This window comes from Bacillus rossius, chromosome 13 (genome assembly GCF_032445375.1).
Source record: "Bacillus rossius redtenbacheri isolate Brsri chromosome 13, Brsri_v3, whole genome shotgun sequence".
In the NCBI taxonomy this organism is placed as follows: Eukaryota; Metazoa; Arthropoda; class Insecta; order Phasmatodea; family Bacillidae; genus Bacillus; species Bacillus rossius.
The window spans coordinates 31,524,712-31,538,837 of NC_086340.1; the positions used below are offsets into that span (position 1 = coordinate 31,524,712).

The window sequence follows — 14,126 nt, forward strand, 5'->3', positions numbered from 1 at the left end:
ACAGTTACACTTCAAGCATTGTTAAATCATACAGTTGAAAGAATTTTAATGGTACAATCAGAGGTAGTTAAAATACTTCCTGAAAACGAAGTTGTTAATTTAGAATTAGTATGCAAATGGTGATGTGATGGAACTTCTGGTCAAAGCATCTACAAATAAACATTTAGCGATGAATATAGCCATAAGTCGGATTTTCGTTAGTTCGCTCGTTCCATTGAAAATCTATGATAAAGTCAGTTCACATGTCATTATTTGGAAAAATCCTCGACCTTCATCACCAAGATTTTGTCGCCCAATTAAAATTGAATTTATGCGAGAAACTGCCGAAGCTACCAGACACGAAGTTGATAGTATCAAAATGCAAGAAAGAAACCTTGCGCCCTTTCAAACTGTAATGGATGGAAAACAATTTAACATCAATTTCAAACTTGTGTTAACAATGGTAGATAGTAAATTTTGTAATGCTATAACGAATACATCGTCGAGTATGCTTTGCTACCTTTTTCAAGCTACATCCAAAGAATTTAATGATATCGACAGTATTTTACAAAAACCCATCAATGATGATCACTTCGAATACGGAATATCGCCACTGCATGCTTGGATACGGTTTTTTGAATGTTGTTTGCACGTGAGTTACAAATTAGAAATAGAAAAGTGGCAAGGGCGCAAGGACGATAAGGAAAGTGTTGAGAGAAGAAAAAAATACATGCAACAAGGTTTTCGAGACAAATTAGGGCTTATTGTTGATCAACCAAAACAAGGATATGGAAATTTAAATGACGGAAATACAGCTAGGCGTTTTTTCGAAAATTCTAAAATTTCGGCTTCAATAACGGGAATTTATGAAGAATTTATAAAGCGATTTCATGTTATATTGTAAACAATTTCTTGTGGTTTTGAAATCAATGTATAAAAGTTTCAGAACTACAATGAAGATACTGCACGTAAATTGGTCGAACTCGATCCATGGTATTTTATGCCTAAAAAGTCCATAAAATTCTTATTCACGGTCACAAAATTATAGATTCTTTGATTATTCCTATCCGACAAATGTCTGTAGAAGCTCAAGAGTAATGTAACAAGTACATAAAAATATGCAGAGAAGATTTTGTGCGAAAATGTGACCGAATTAAAAAATAGAAGACATTTTATGCAGGCTTTTGGTAACGTCAGATCCACTGATTTCCAGTTTGCGGAAACTTCCTCCAAAAAACTTAAATCATTACCCCACACGCAATTGAACTTTTGGATCCACCATGATTTGCAGAATCAAGTATTCATAGCTCTTCGATGGATGCAAGCGACGTTGGTGGTGGTGGTGATGACAATGAATCTTCAAAACATTCGTCGGGTAGCGACTGAGAATAGGTAAAATTTTAATGGAAATAACGTTAATTATCATTGTAATAGTTATTAGTTATTAATTACTTTATACTAGTAATCTCTTTTCTCGAACTTAATATCTAAAGTATTACAATTGGCATTTATTTGATTAATTATCATAGTCATCAAATGCATTTTATTATGTTTAAGTTCATTTTCGTTATTAGCAACCTTTGAAACTCTTACACACTGAATTTATTGTTCAGAGAGTGACGTATTCCCGAATTTTTTGTCTATATAACGTTTGATTTTTTTTTTAAATTTATGATTCGTGTCAGAGACTTTTGACAATATCTATATATGTATGTATAATATTTATGTGAGAAACAATTTCTGAGCTATTACATAGTCGCAATTTTGATTTTTTTCTTAATTATACTTTGGATTTATAATCAGTGTCCTTTAAAACCCCCAGATACGAATTTTCATCGAAATTGATAAAGGCATTGACTTTTGGCCAGCTTTTTAGGATTTGGGACCAGTGTGCGCCGCCTTAGAAGGGTAAAATAAACCATGATCCAAATACAAGAGTCATTCAAGTGCACAAACATTTTCATCCTAGACTGAAATAAAATATTTACGCTATTATTTCAGGTCTCGTTACAATAATAACTTTCAGAAACAAAACGAACGATGATGACAGCCAGAAATTTTCGCGGATTATTTATGTCACCATTTGGACTGAAAACATCTATACCTTAATATCGCTTTGATGATAGGTTCCCGACTGATCTGCCACTCCCCTCTGAGACTGTGGTCCAGTCGACTTCCAACTAGCTGTAGAGACCGAAACACGTTGAACCTCTCTGCAGTGAAAAATCAGACTTTAGGAAAGTACATGAGGGTAGAGTATATATAGGACTGTGAATATTAGCCTGACGCCCCATGAATCCCCGAAATCCACGGGGTCTCATTTGATACTATACTTTAATAAACTATGTAAACATTTTGTTGCATAAGTACCACCGATCAAAGTGATGTTCATTTCGTACAAATAAAAATCATTGAGGGTAATAATTCTTCAATCAAAGCATTAATCGAATAATGGGTATTACCGTTGAGAAGGCATCTTTCTATTGAACAGTAAAAGAGCAAGAGGCTTTAGATGATTATTTACGGGGACAGTAGAGTCTATCCTATGCACTATAAAATCACTTTCTTTGCCACAAACAAAGGGTTTGTTTGAATGCGACCCAAGGCAGTGTTATGCTACCGTTAGCAAAATATTTTCTTTAAATTTAAATTTGTAGTAAAACTAGCTTGCATTATCATTAAAACCGGGGTCAGAATTTTATTAATGTCGTTAGTACTATTGATATATAGAAAAAAATTGTGTTACAATCTTAATTAAATAAAGTTTAAAGATATATTAATGTCCTAAAGAGCTAAATAACAAATAATATTAAACTAACAATAATCCTAATAACATTGATTTAGTTTAAGATATTATTATTTAAAAAAATTCTTGTTTGAAATTTTTTATTTGCATGAAGATAGTGATTTTTACAGTGTAATGATGTTCGTTGAACTCGTCATTTTTTTCCTTCCGTAAATAAAGAGCCGGTCTATGATTCAACTGAACACTCAATTAGAAAGAGTGAGCTGGCTTGAATGCGGTTCGAACCGGTTGGAGCGATGACATTGGGATAAGGTTCCCGTGTAATTGCTGTTTCACGATTACGTGGTAAATCTATTTGAGCATGAATGGGTGCTTCGGGTAATTTTAGGTCACCGAATCGGTAAAAAAAAATTTCATTAGGTTTAACAATTTAAAGTATTCTAAGGCCACTCTACGGGGTTTTTCTTTGTTTTTGCCCCCTTCGATCAAAACAACAATACCTACATATTAATATCTCCTCCCTCCAAGGGTCTATAGACGGTGTTATGGGCAATTAAAATTAAAATTAACAATATATTTTAAAGTAAATATCATGTACAACTATCAATTAAGCACCAAAACGACAAAAATAACTTTCTGACGTGTCATTACACTATATTCTCGTAAGTAGTGAGCAACACCTACTTAGCAAGTTAAAATTTATCCTCTGACCCATTTCTCGATAACTGCATACCTCACAGTGTTCCGACAAGATAATATTTTTCGTTTTTACGATGTACTTGTTTGTATAATATTCCATTAAAAATCGACTAGATTTGTGACTGGTTGGAGCTACTGGCCAATCAGTGACTTCTTCTCTTTTGGTTTGCTAGGCAATCTGGCCTGATAGAGGCGATGCAATATTTACTGAAAACAGGGCTTGTTTTTCAATATTTCTGAAAATAGGTTACCCAATTAATTAATAAGGAGCTTTGAACTAAGTTACTACGACTGATCACAGCAGAAAATGATTATATTTAATGATTTTTTCTGGTCAGACAAAATTACAGTGAGTTCATATTTGCAGTTATCAGTCAGTCATAGAACGCTAAACGGCAAGAAAAAAAATACACAGTATAGATAAGTCAATATAGATAAGTTATTGCAACTTTCCAATAAAGTTTTGATGCACGACTAAGAAAATATGATTAAACTGCGATATTGGTGTTTCATGTAACGCCACATACCATTTTGGTTTATTGTAACAAATTTTTGCCAGAATATTTTTTTTCTCATTATTTCTTGCTAGCTTTTAAATGCTTCGAAAGTGATTTTTAGTAATATATTCTTGTTAGAATTTTTAATCGCTTTCATTCTGTGCCTCAAGGTAAAAGAGCTTTTGTACAAATTTGATGAGATTGATTTATTGCAGATTATGTCTTAAAAATATTTTCTATCCAACTATAATATCGTGTATAACTGAAAAATATTTTTACGCCATTTAGTGAGAGTTATAAAAGCCTAAATCTGGATACATAATTATTTGACGCATCCGTCCGTTATACGTCAATCATGTGGCCTGCAGCCAATCAGATGGCCCGGAAAATTCCATCCGCGAATCCGACAAAACTTTACCAAGTTTTATACTTTGACAGATGAAATTACAACCTTAAAATGTCTGAAATGCATTCATTGCCTTTATTTTAGAAGTATTCTTAGTATTTTTGTTAGCTGATTCCATATTATGTATTTATCTTCTGTTGAAACACGTTTTAAAGTTGTTTATTTGAAATAAAAATTGGCCGAGACATAAAAGTGTAATTATTTAATAACGCAAGGGCGATAAAAAATATATTAAAATAAATAATAAAGCGAAATAAAAATTTGTTTGATAATTTAAAAGTGCTCCGAGTACAGGGCCGTAAAACTAAAAAAAAAAAACCTTTACAAATTAAAATTTCCCAAATACGGTATTTGAGCCTTCTAGTCAGTTGCAGCATCCAAGTGGAAAACTGTTATGACGGACGAGCGAATCATTGCGAATCGGACAGATGAATGACGGACGGACAGATGGATCATTGAGATTCAAAATTTGTCCAAAGCTTTATTTTCAGCAAACAATTTTTTTTAGCTCATAAAATGTTTTATAACTGTGACTGATGGCAAAAAATACCCTGATTTGGTAGAAATATGGGGGTTGATGTAAACACAGTATCATTGGAAGAACAGGTTCTTTACTCTCGTGTCAATTCATCAAATTGTGACATAGCCTCGTTTGACTATGAAGTAGGTACAGCAAGAGTACTGTGACTAAATTATTGAAACGGAACATAAAATGCAAGAGAGCTATCGCAGTCTGATTACAGTAATAACTTCGAAACAAAAAAAACGCGTGTAACTCAATACACGTGACTGTAGTGAAACTTCTTTAGCAATTCCAACCTCGACTCGTTAATATATTGTGAGAGGTAAAACGGCAGAGAGAAAGAATGAAAGAGAAAGAAGACCATTGTCTTAAATAACACAGCGCTGGTATTGTTTGGCTTTCATTTATTTTTCAGGTATTTAAGAATCCTTACCTTTTTCCAAATTTATATGAAATTTAATAAAAAAATATAAAGAAACTAATACATATCAACTAACAAAATTATTAATCACTTCAAAATAATTGCTCAGGATATCAATAATTATTGATAGATCAATAATTATTAATTAACTATAGAAATTACTGACTGTTGAAGTACAAACACTATAATGAAAAACTGTGAGCGTTACTATTTCTTCAAACAATTTTACCATTTGGAGCACGCCAAATGTTTGAATGAAATATAAAATTCATAACATCTAGCGCTATCTATGAGGGAAATGCAAAGACTGTCTCAACAGAGCTCTCTACACTGCTGGTCGAAAAAGTAGGAACGCGAGCGCGCCGATAGCAAATATATGATTCAAAGCATTTACAGTTGACTATAGGATATCTGTATCTATTTTCTGAAACAAGCACATGCGCAAACTATCTCTCTTATTCTTTCGTTCATATGTCTCTCTAGGTTTTTTTTTTTTGCTTTTTATTAATTTTTTTTGGACGGGGGACGAATCATTGCATAAAGAGGAGGACGAAAACGAGCCCAGCATAGTGCTGTCTTTATATCTATTGGCCTAGTTCCTATTCTCTGTTCTTTTCTCGTCATAAATGTTTCACAACAACGTTTCACGAAAAAGTTGAATTAAAATTCGGCCTTGAAATAATTTTACTCTCATCGCGCCCAAAGAAGTTTCACTTCGATGATCAAAGTCACGAGGAAAAAAAGACACGAGATGTTGCAAACGCCGTTCGCAGATGTTGGCGAAGGTTTCGGTGACCTTAATTGCCTGCTATCGTCCACGCAGGGTCGCCGGCGACTGGTCGGTGGCTAAACCCGTTCCGCGGCGCCCGCCTGGCACGCATGCGCGAGGGACGGCCGCTGCCCAGACCTCCAGCGCTCGCGGCGGCGCAGGAGCGAAACACCCTCCGGCGCCCGTCGCTCAATGGAGTTGGGGTCCGTTCCACCACGGGAGACCTAAGATGCACATAAAGTTCTGCCATTCCCGATCACACCCGAACAATTCACCTTCGGCCAACTTAGGGATTTGTTTTATTTTTGCGCAGGAAAAATGAATTCAAATATTAAAAGTGGTCTGTTAGGTTAGCTACATTAAAACACTTTAAAACACTATGGACGGTTAGTTAGGTTAGTACAGCTACATTAAAATAAACAGAGAAATATAAATATATATAAATAAACCCGAGGTTGGCCGAAGTTGAATTGTTCGGGTGTAATCGGGCAGGGTCAGAACTTGATGGACGTCTTAGGCTTCCCTTCCACCATGACACCGAAACGAACGGAGACGGATCACGCGAGCGCAGACGCATCTCACGGAACGGAACTTCTGCAACGGCACGCAGACGGAGACGGACCCGCGCATTTTAGCTCGGCGATGCTGAGCTCTTCCGTGCGACTTGGCTGCGATGGTAGCCATGTTTGTTTATGTTTGAAATACAAGTACAAACATAGCTAGTGTTCTATTTTGACTTTGTGGTTTATTGTTATTATGTATGTAAATTCTGCTCGTGTTATGGTCTTGAAGTATAATATATGTATTTTTAATTAAATAAATATTTCGTAACCTTGAAATTAAATCTAATTGGCCTTTGTTACGTTTCTGTGCATCATGGAAGCCACAGACGGATAGTGAAACGTAAATAATCTTAGAGGGCCGGATCCGTTTATGTTTTTACTTTATATATGATATGATAGGTCACGGTTTATTGGCCTTTGTCAATCTTAATGATGACGTCACATGCCGCAGGTTTGCATAGTAATTAGCTAGCTTGAATCAAGCTTGCTGCGAGCATGCCATGGCAGGCTTGTCACGTGCGAAATATTCAGCTTAAATGAAGCTGGTTCCAAGTTAACATACTTGCCTAGGTAAGTTTGCTACATTCTTGCAACTTGTCATGGCAATCTTGAATAAAGCTTTTATTTATAACTTGGGAGATTGTACCCCACTGGCGTTCTAAAAAAGGCTGCAGCTTGCAGATTAGACCGGTTTTTATTTTTGGCGGCTCGTAAAACCACGGGAGAAAGCTCTAAAAACTCGAAGTCAACAATAATGACCTTGAGTAACAGTTAATGTCTTCTGCAGCCAGCAGCAATATATTACTTGCTATTTTTTCTCGAAAGTTTATTGATAGTGCATGTTTGTTAATACCAGACAATGAAACCGTTAAAAACATGTACACATATTGTATATGCCTTGTCGATCTATTAATCTTGGAAGATATATTTAAAAATAAAAGAAGTACAGCCACAAATTATGAAATTTAAGATAGTGGACTATAATACCACTGAAACATTTATTATACCCGAAAATATTTCATGACTAAATACTGTAGCACAGCCTGTGCTTCGTGATTGGTCAAGTTTCTTTCAGTTACATGTCTACTGTCAACACACCAACCACAATAATTGAGCGCGGAAGTAAACGCGTCCTGAATTGCCCGGCCAAATAAGCCAATGGCTTATCTTGCAAACGGCCGCCAATCACAATGAATAAACAGATGAGGTGCGCATAACATATTGCAGTGTAATGGGCATTCAGATGTTTTTCGAGAAATTTTTTTTGCCCGTATCGATTACTTTGGGCGAGTTCCATGAAATCTCTCTCAATGTAATTACACTTACTTGCTAACTCACCGCTTGTTTTTGTTCAGAGTTTAAGGTTAAAGACTGATAAAGTTCCTCGATACAGACTTGAAACAAACATGCTTCCACTTGAAACATATATTAAAACTATTGATATACGACTGATTCTCAGCCTTTTTTAATTATTTCAAATTGAAAAAGTGCGTTGGTTGCTCAAGCCTCAATAAACAGTTTAAGATAAAAAAAATCAGTCAAAAATTAATTAAAATTGAAAAGCAAATAAAACGCTATTGCTAGTGACGTGATTCAAGATTAATAATATAAAATCGAAAAGGAAATTCATACTTATATGATAAATACGAAAGTGTGTTTGTTGGTTTGTTGGTTTGTCCATTATTGACGCAGCAACGGAGCAACGGATCGACATTTTTTTCTTTGCACAGAGATAGTTTATGGGTCGGAAAATGACATACGCTACTTTTTATCCCGATAAAAAAGCACGATTTCTGTGTGATGGATCTGGAGTTGAGGCTTTATTTATATCCATGGCAACGAACATTGCTTCGGTTGCTTGCAATTGGGATTGGTGATTTTTAAAGTGTTTTAATGCCTCGGAACATTTCCAGTTTTTCAAGTATATTTCCTTCAGATTTTAAACTCGGGAGTTATGTTACTTGTATTACTTATTCATTAATTGAGGACGTGTGGTTTTCCGAAAATATGTTCCAAAGGAGAAGTTTGGCTCAGGCAAGGCCGGGTATTTCAGCTAGTAAAAAAAATAAACGAGTCCTACTCGTCCTGTGCAATGAACTCTGGCTAGAGACATTCTCGACCTAGAGCATTTCACGAGTTCATTACTGTAGTGCTCTTGCAAAGCCTTTGAGCCAGCTACAAACAAGGAGGAGAAGTGGTTACCAAATAATTAGAGATCTGAAAAATCTTGGTTGATTTCAGGAGCCATGATGAACTCCAATCACTTTTAGACAAATAAGTTGGCGTATTTTGTCAATTGGCAGCTTCCGGCCGGTTTGCGCGAGATCGGGTGATTTAAAATTTCTAATGTTGTTATCGGGTTTATGTCCGTCTGACCGTGTCGAGACCACCTACGGTCCAATGAGAACGTAGTTCAGGCTTTCAATGGTATACGTTAATGACTCTCTTCAACTAATAACTTGAAATGATGGGTAACACGCCTAAGTATTTATTCCTTGGTATCGACCAATGGACATCCTTAACATACTAAATTACAAAAGGCAAGTTGAGACCAGCCTATAGTGAAATATATTCAGCAAAATAATCGTGGTTACAAAGTAAATTATTTTGGTAAATGGAACAGAAATAATCATGTAAACCCACAGATAATTGTAAATTTGTACATTTACATAAAAACAACTGTATCACTACAAAACCATGTACGCAGTAATATTAGGATCGGATTCTTAATCGATAATTTATGCTTTGTTTTTTTTCCAGTACCTCCAATAGTCAACTTTAATATTACAACAACTAGTAAACCTGCAACTTAAAAACGTTATAGTTTAGACACACATAATTTGAAACTGTCACAACCTATATGAAATTCTACAATGTGAAATTTTAAGTCATGTTTTCTTATGTTTAACAGCACCTCACTACTTTCGAAACCTTATAGTTGCTATCTACCAGATGGAAGGACTGCACGACAGTTCAAAGCTTTGCCCTTAGAGGCGATACTTCATTAGATGCTCCAGTGGGATTTGCTCTTATCATTTATCCTGACTGACATCCCGATCTGGCGCCAGGTATATTCATTTCACCAGCGAGACTGTTAAAGATTTTTACCATAAATTTACGAAATATGCTGGTTATAAATTATCAAATCATCTCCGTAAATTTACGGTCATCTTCTTAAATTTACAAGCACTGATTTAAGTAAATTTGAACATAAATCCTCAAGAATAATCTTGGTAAACACATTTCAAACCTAGTTAGGTATTAACAGAAAAAAAAAACACTTTCAGTTCCTCCACGTGTGTGTTTATCTTGTTTCTAATGCAAAACAAAACAGCGAAGATTCATTTACCTGAAATAATGAACAACTGTTCGTACATTTTAAGTGCATTATTCTTTGAAAAGTCCAAAAATTTACTTTAATTCCGTGCAGAGTAGGCGTCCTCGAATTCACCAAAAGACCAGAAGTGAATGCTAATGAATAAAGACGTACAAATTTGGTGTCATTTCTTGGCACCTATATCACCTCTACACTTTAGTAAACAACTAAGTTGGCGTCTATAGTCATTTGATCGCTGTCACATGCAACATTCTGGCCCTATCAGGGGCGCATCCAGTGATAAGTCTTGGGGAGAGTAGGGAATGCCATCCAGCCAATCACATAAAACATTACCAAATATGGAAGTCGGGGATTTATTTCCTAAAAAGGTTGAACGATATTGACAAAACAATGCTCATGAAAAAATGTACTTAATTTCTCTCTATACTTAACACCAGCGTTATTTTTCCTTACTAAAACTGTTAAAAAAAACTGTGTAATACTGAAAATCCTTACAAGTGTATCAATAATTTCAAATAGATACAATTAATTTTCAGTTGACAAAATCTAAAAATCATGTTAAACATGTTTGTAAAACATTGTAACGGAAATCCCGGTATTTTTTTTTAATTTGAAAAGTAACCTTAGGATGCAATGAGTTGCACAAAATGTTTATACTTTATCTATCAATGCTAGTTGTCTGTGCCTGATATCTCACACAAACTTGTGTTGACTTCAAGGTGGTTTTGTAACTACTGTTGGTTATTCTAACATGCTGCAGTAATACTTGCATTCAAACAACTCACAAAAACATGGTTTACCATAACAACATTCACTACCACTGTCCTGCTCCTTGTTTACTTTTACAGTGTGCAAAACTATCTCGAACATTACATTACCAAACAGTGTTTGTGAACTTGATATTGGGAATTTCCTCGAAGAAGGCACCATATACAGTGAAATTACCGAGCAGGGTTGTCAACTTCATAGTGATAAATTCCTCGAAAAAGGCATAAATATTTTTCCGGTATAACCTTTGACAAATGCATTTGTGTTGATATGGATAAACAGTATTTAAATTTTTTCTAAATGGTTTGGTTTTTTTTTCTTTTTTTTTTTGAGGGGGGGGGGGGGGGTGGAGAAATATATATAAAAAAAAAAACAACCCAACCACCCTTTGAATTTACCCGTGCGAATTTTGAAATGTTGCAATTGGTTTTTCGTACTCAAGGATGTGTTAAAACTACCTACGGTTCAATGAGAACGTAATTCAGGTCTTTTATGGTATGTATTCCAGCATCTCTCTCAAAATAACGCGAATTTCGTTGGTTCCTTTTAATGCTATTTATTAGCAGATAATACAAATATACGTCCACGTAATTTCATGACAAGCTAAAATTCAAATTCTTATAGCTTTGTGCTTCTTCTGCTATAGTTGCACAGTTTTTCTTGCAGTATTACAAACTATTTCTTGGCAACTGGTTTCCAAAGTAATAGTTTGCAAAATAACAGAAAAAAAAATTTTTTGTTCGTTAATTAAAACTTCAATCATGAAGCACACTTAACGCTAAGTACCTATATATTGCAGTACTTTAGAACCATGTCAAACAGTGGCTATGTCGGCCAGTGGTGTCCTGTAATCACTGCGTTGACCGTCAGCTGGACATTACATGGCTCCTTGCCGTGTCCACGTGGTGATGCACGCTTGGAAACACTCTGGATATAAATATTATCTTTGAAAGATTTGTGCAATGGGAGTGCATGACTTGATGTAAGCTTTTGGACATACGCCATTGCTAGGGACACCTGTATTTCGCGATTTCATTTCATGTCAAGGTATTTCACAAAACACTGTAGCTTTTACTCAGAGTCATGGCAAATTGTGAGGGTGCAGCAGTACGGTGACCACATTCTCATTGGCCCCGTCAAGAGTGGGACGACACCTCTCACCGACCTCAGCCAATAACCACATAAGAAAAGCTACAGTATTTTGTGAAATACCTTGACACGAAATGTATTCGCGAAATACAGGTGTCCCAAGCCATTGCTTAGCACATATATGTCTGCAGAAGAAAACTGTTTTTTGTCTTTTGTTTTTTTTGTAGTTCTCTTCTACAGACATACATGTGCTTAGCAGTGGCGTATGTCCAAAAGCTTACATCAAGTCCTGAATATAAACTTCTCCATTACCCCGCGGATCGAAATGCCAGGTTGTTGTGTCGGCGCACTCACCGGAACCCGGTTAAGATGTTCAGGAAAGACGACTTCCCTGCCCCGGATGGCCCCATGATTGCAGTCAGCTCCCCGGACAGGAACTTCCCACTGATTTCGTGTAGAATCTTCTTCCTTCCTGAAAACAAAATACATGCTCATGTAAAACTCATTTAATTATTTACTTTACCAAGCATTTAGTGGGGAAACCATTACCCAAAATTTATATTTAAATCTGAAAAAACAGGCCCAGAATTAAGAAAACAAATTATATACGAGTTTGTATATCTGGAGCCACACTATAAGACTTGAATCTAATTCACATCTGCTTCACGTTGACAGTTTGACAACAGTGCTCTTGAAATGTCCTTGACGATCCTTAGATTATAGTAAACATGGGATAGAAGTAGTCACCCAAACAGGCGTAACCAAACAAAGGATGTGACCTTGTTAAAGACCAAATGAGTAGGGACTGGAGAAATTCTCGGATTAAATGACATCCATGACCTCTATACACTTACGCAAATATCAATGCTCATTGACTGCTCGCACGTGAGAACGTATCAAGTGGGTAGCTTGTGATTCGACAATCTTTGTGTTGAGGGTTTCTGAGTGGCCCAAAGACTTTAGACGAAATGTGAGCCAATTTAAGAAAGCACAACAAAGGTATATATTTTGAGTTCTAGCTTATCTACCAATGAGTTGATAGAAAAAATTCACGGTTTCATTTGATTTCGAGATTGGCTAGAATCCAAATGTATTTAACTTTTTGCTCCTTCAGTGATTGAACCTCAGTTTGTCTGAAGGACTCTGATCCAATAATGACTCTAAACAATTAAGAATCATATTACAAACATCGCAGATAACAGGTATCACAATCAGTATCCAATAAACAGGTGTAATTTTCCCAATTGTATAAAATATCGTGGAGGAGATACCTCCTAGAAGTTATTGAGAAAGCGAATTTTTCCCATTCCTACCAATAAGTAATGGCAGGCATTTTTTGCGATAAAAATCTGAACGCCCATTAGACTGCAATTAGTTGCGTTTTCTTCCTTGTAACTGGCGGCCGTGTGCAAGAGAAGACATTGCCTTATTTGACCGAGCCACTCAGGATGCGTTTGCTTCAGCACTGAATTACTGTGATTGGTGTTATTAAAGTAGACATGTGCCTGAAATAAACTCAGTCACAAAACACAGTGATGCTTCAGTGTTTTGAATGTCAGCTAGTATCAAACCATTTTCACGAAAAATACATGCCCCTACCAAAAAGTGATCAAAACGTTCTCTCTGTACAAGCATATAAATATATATTTAATTTGTAAAATGCCTACCAACAGTACGAGACGCAAGGAACAGACACAACAAATAAACAAAGAGACAACATGTACGAAAGGACAGCACAAAAGAGACAAAAGACAAAACCATAGCTATAAATAGTTACATCGAAAAAAAATACAAATAACCGCTAAAAATTTACAGAGAAGATTACAACCGACATGTAAAACAAAAACAGAGTAATGAATAAAAACATAGCAGAATTAGTAAGCTACTTAACTAAATTGCAAGTTTTGTTTATTAAATTTTATGAGTAATCAATAACTTAGGTCAGTGGAGGGTATACAAGGAAGATTGCAACTGACTATTAAATTGAGGGACACGTAAACCAGTTTTTTTTCCAAGTATATAATTGTATTTTATTTTGTGATTATAAAATTTTTGAACAAAGAGAGCAACTTTTTGGGTTCTACGTTAAAAAGAAGGAAAGTCAAAGATGGATTGGGAATAATTGAGTACGATGAAACCAAGAAAAAAATTTAGGCTCTAATTACATCATGGTATTCTAATTATTTCTCTGCTTCCGCATTAAAGGCCACGAACGTGGAAATGATTGTGTGCCTGACCTTACGGCATATCACGTGGCAGCAATCTTCAAGAGCGATTAACAACGGAAACAGAGCTTGAGTAAGCGGCGGAACCAACTAACATTACCATA

At 35.7% G+C, this 14,126-nt stretch overlaps 1 protein-coding gene across 1 annotated transcript in view; it reads right to left on the reverse strand.

The window, feature by feature from the left end:
• LOC134538429 (ATP-binding cassette sub-family G member 1-like) overlaps nt 1-14,126 on the reverse strand; it is a 203,314-nt gene that overhangs the window by 106,235 nt on the left and 82,953 nt on the right. Inside the window, exon 3 of the mRNA XM_063379752.1 lies at nt 12,152-12,269. Within this exon, the coding sequence (XP_063235822.1) occupies nt 12,152-12,269 (118 nt within the window). The remainder of the gene's footprint in view (nt 1-12,151; nt 12,270-14,126) is intronic.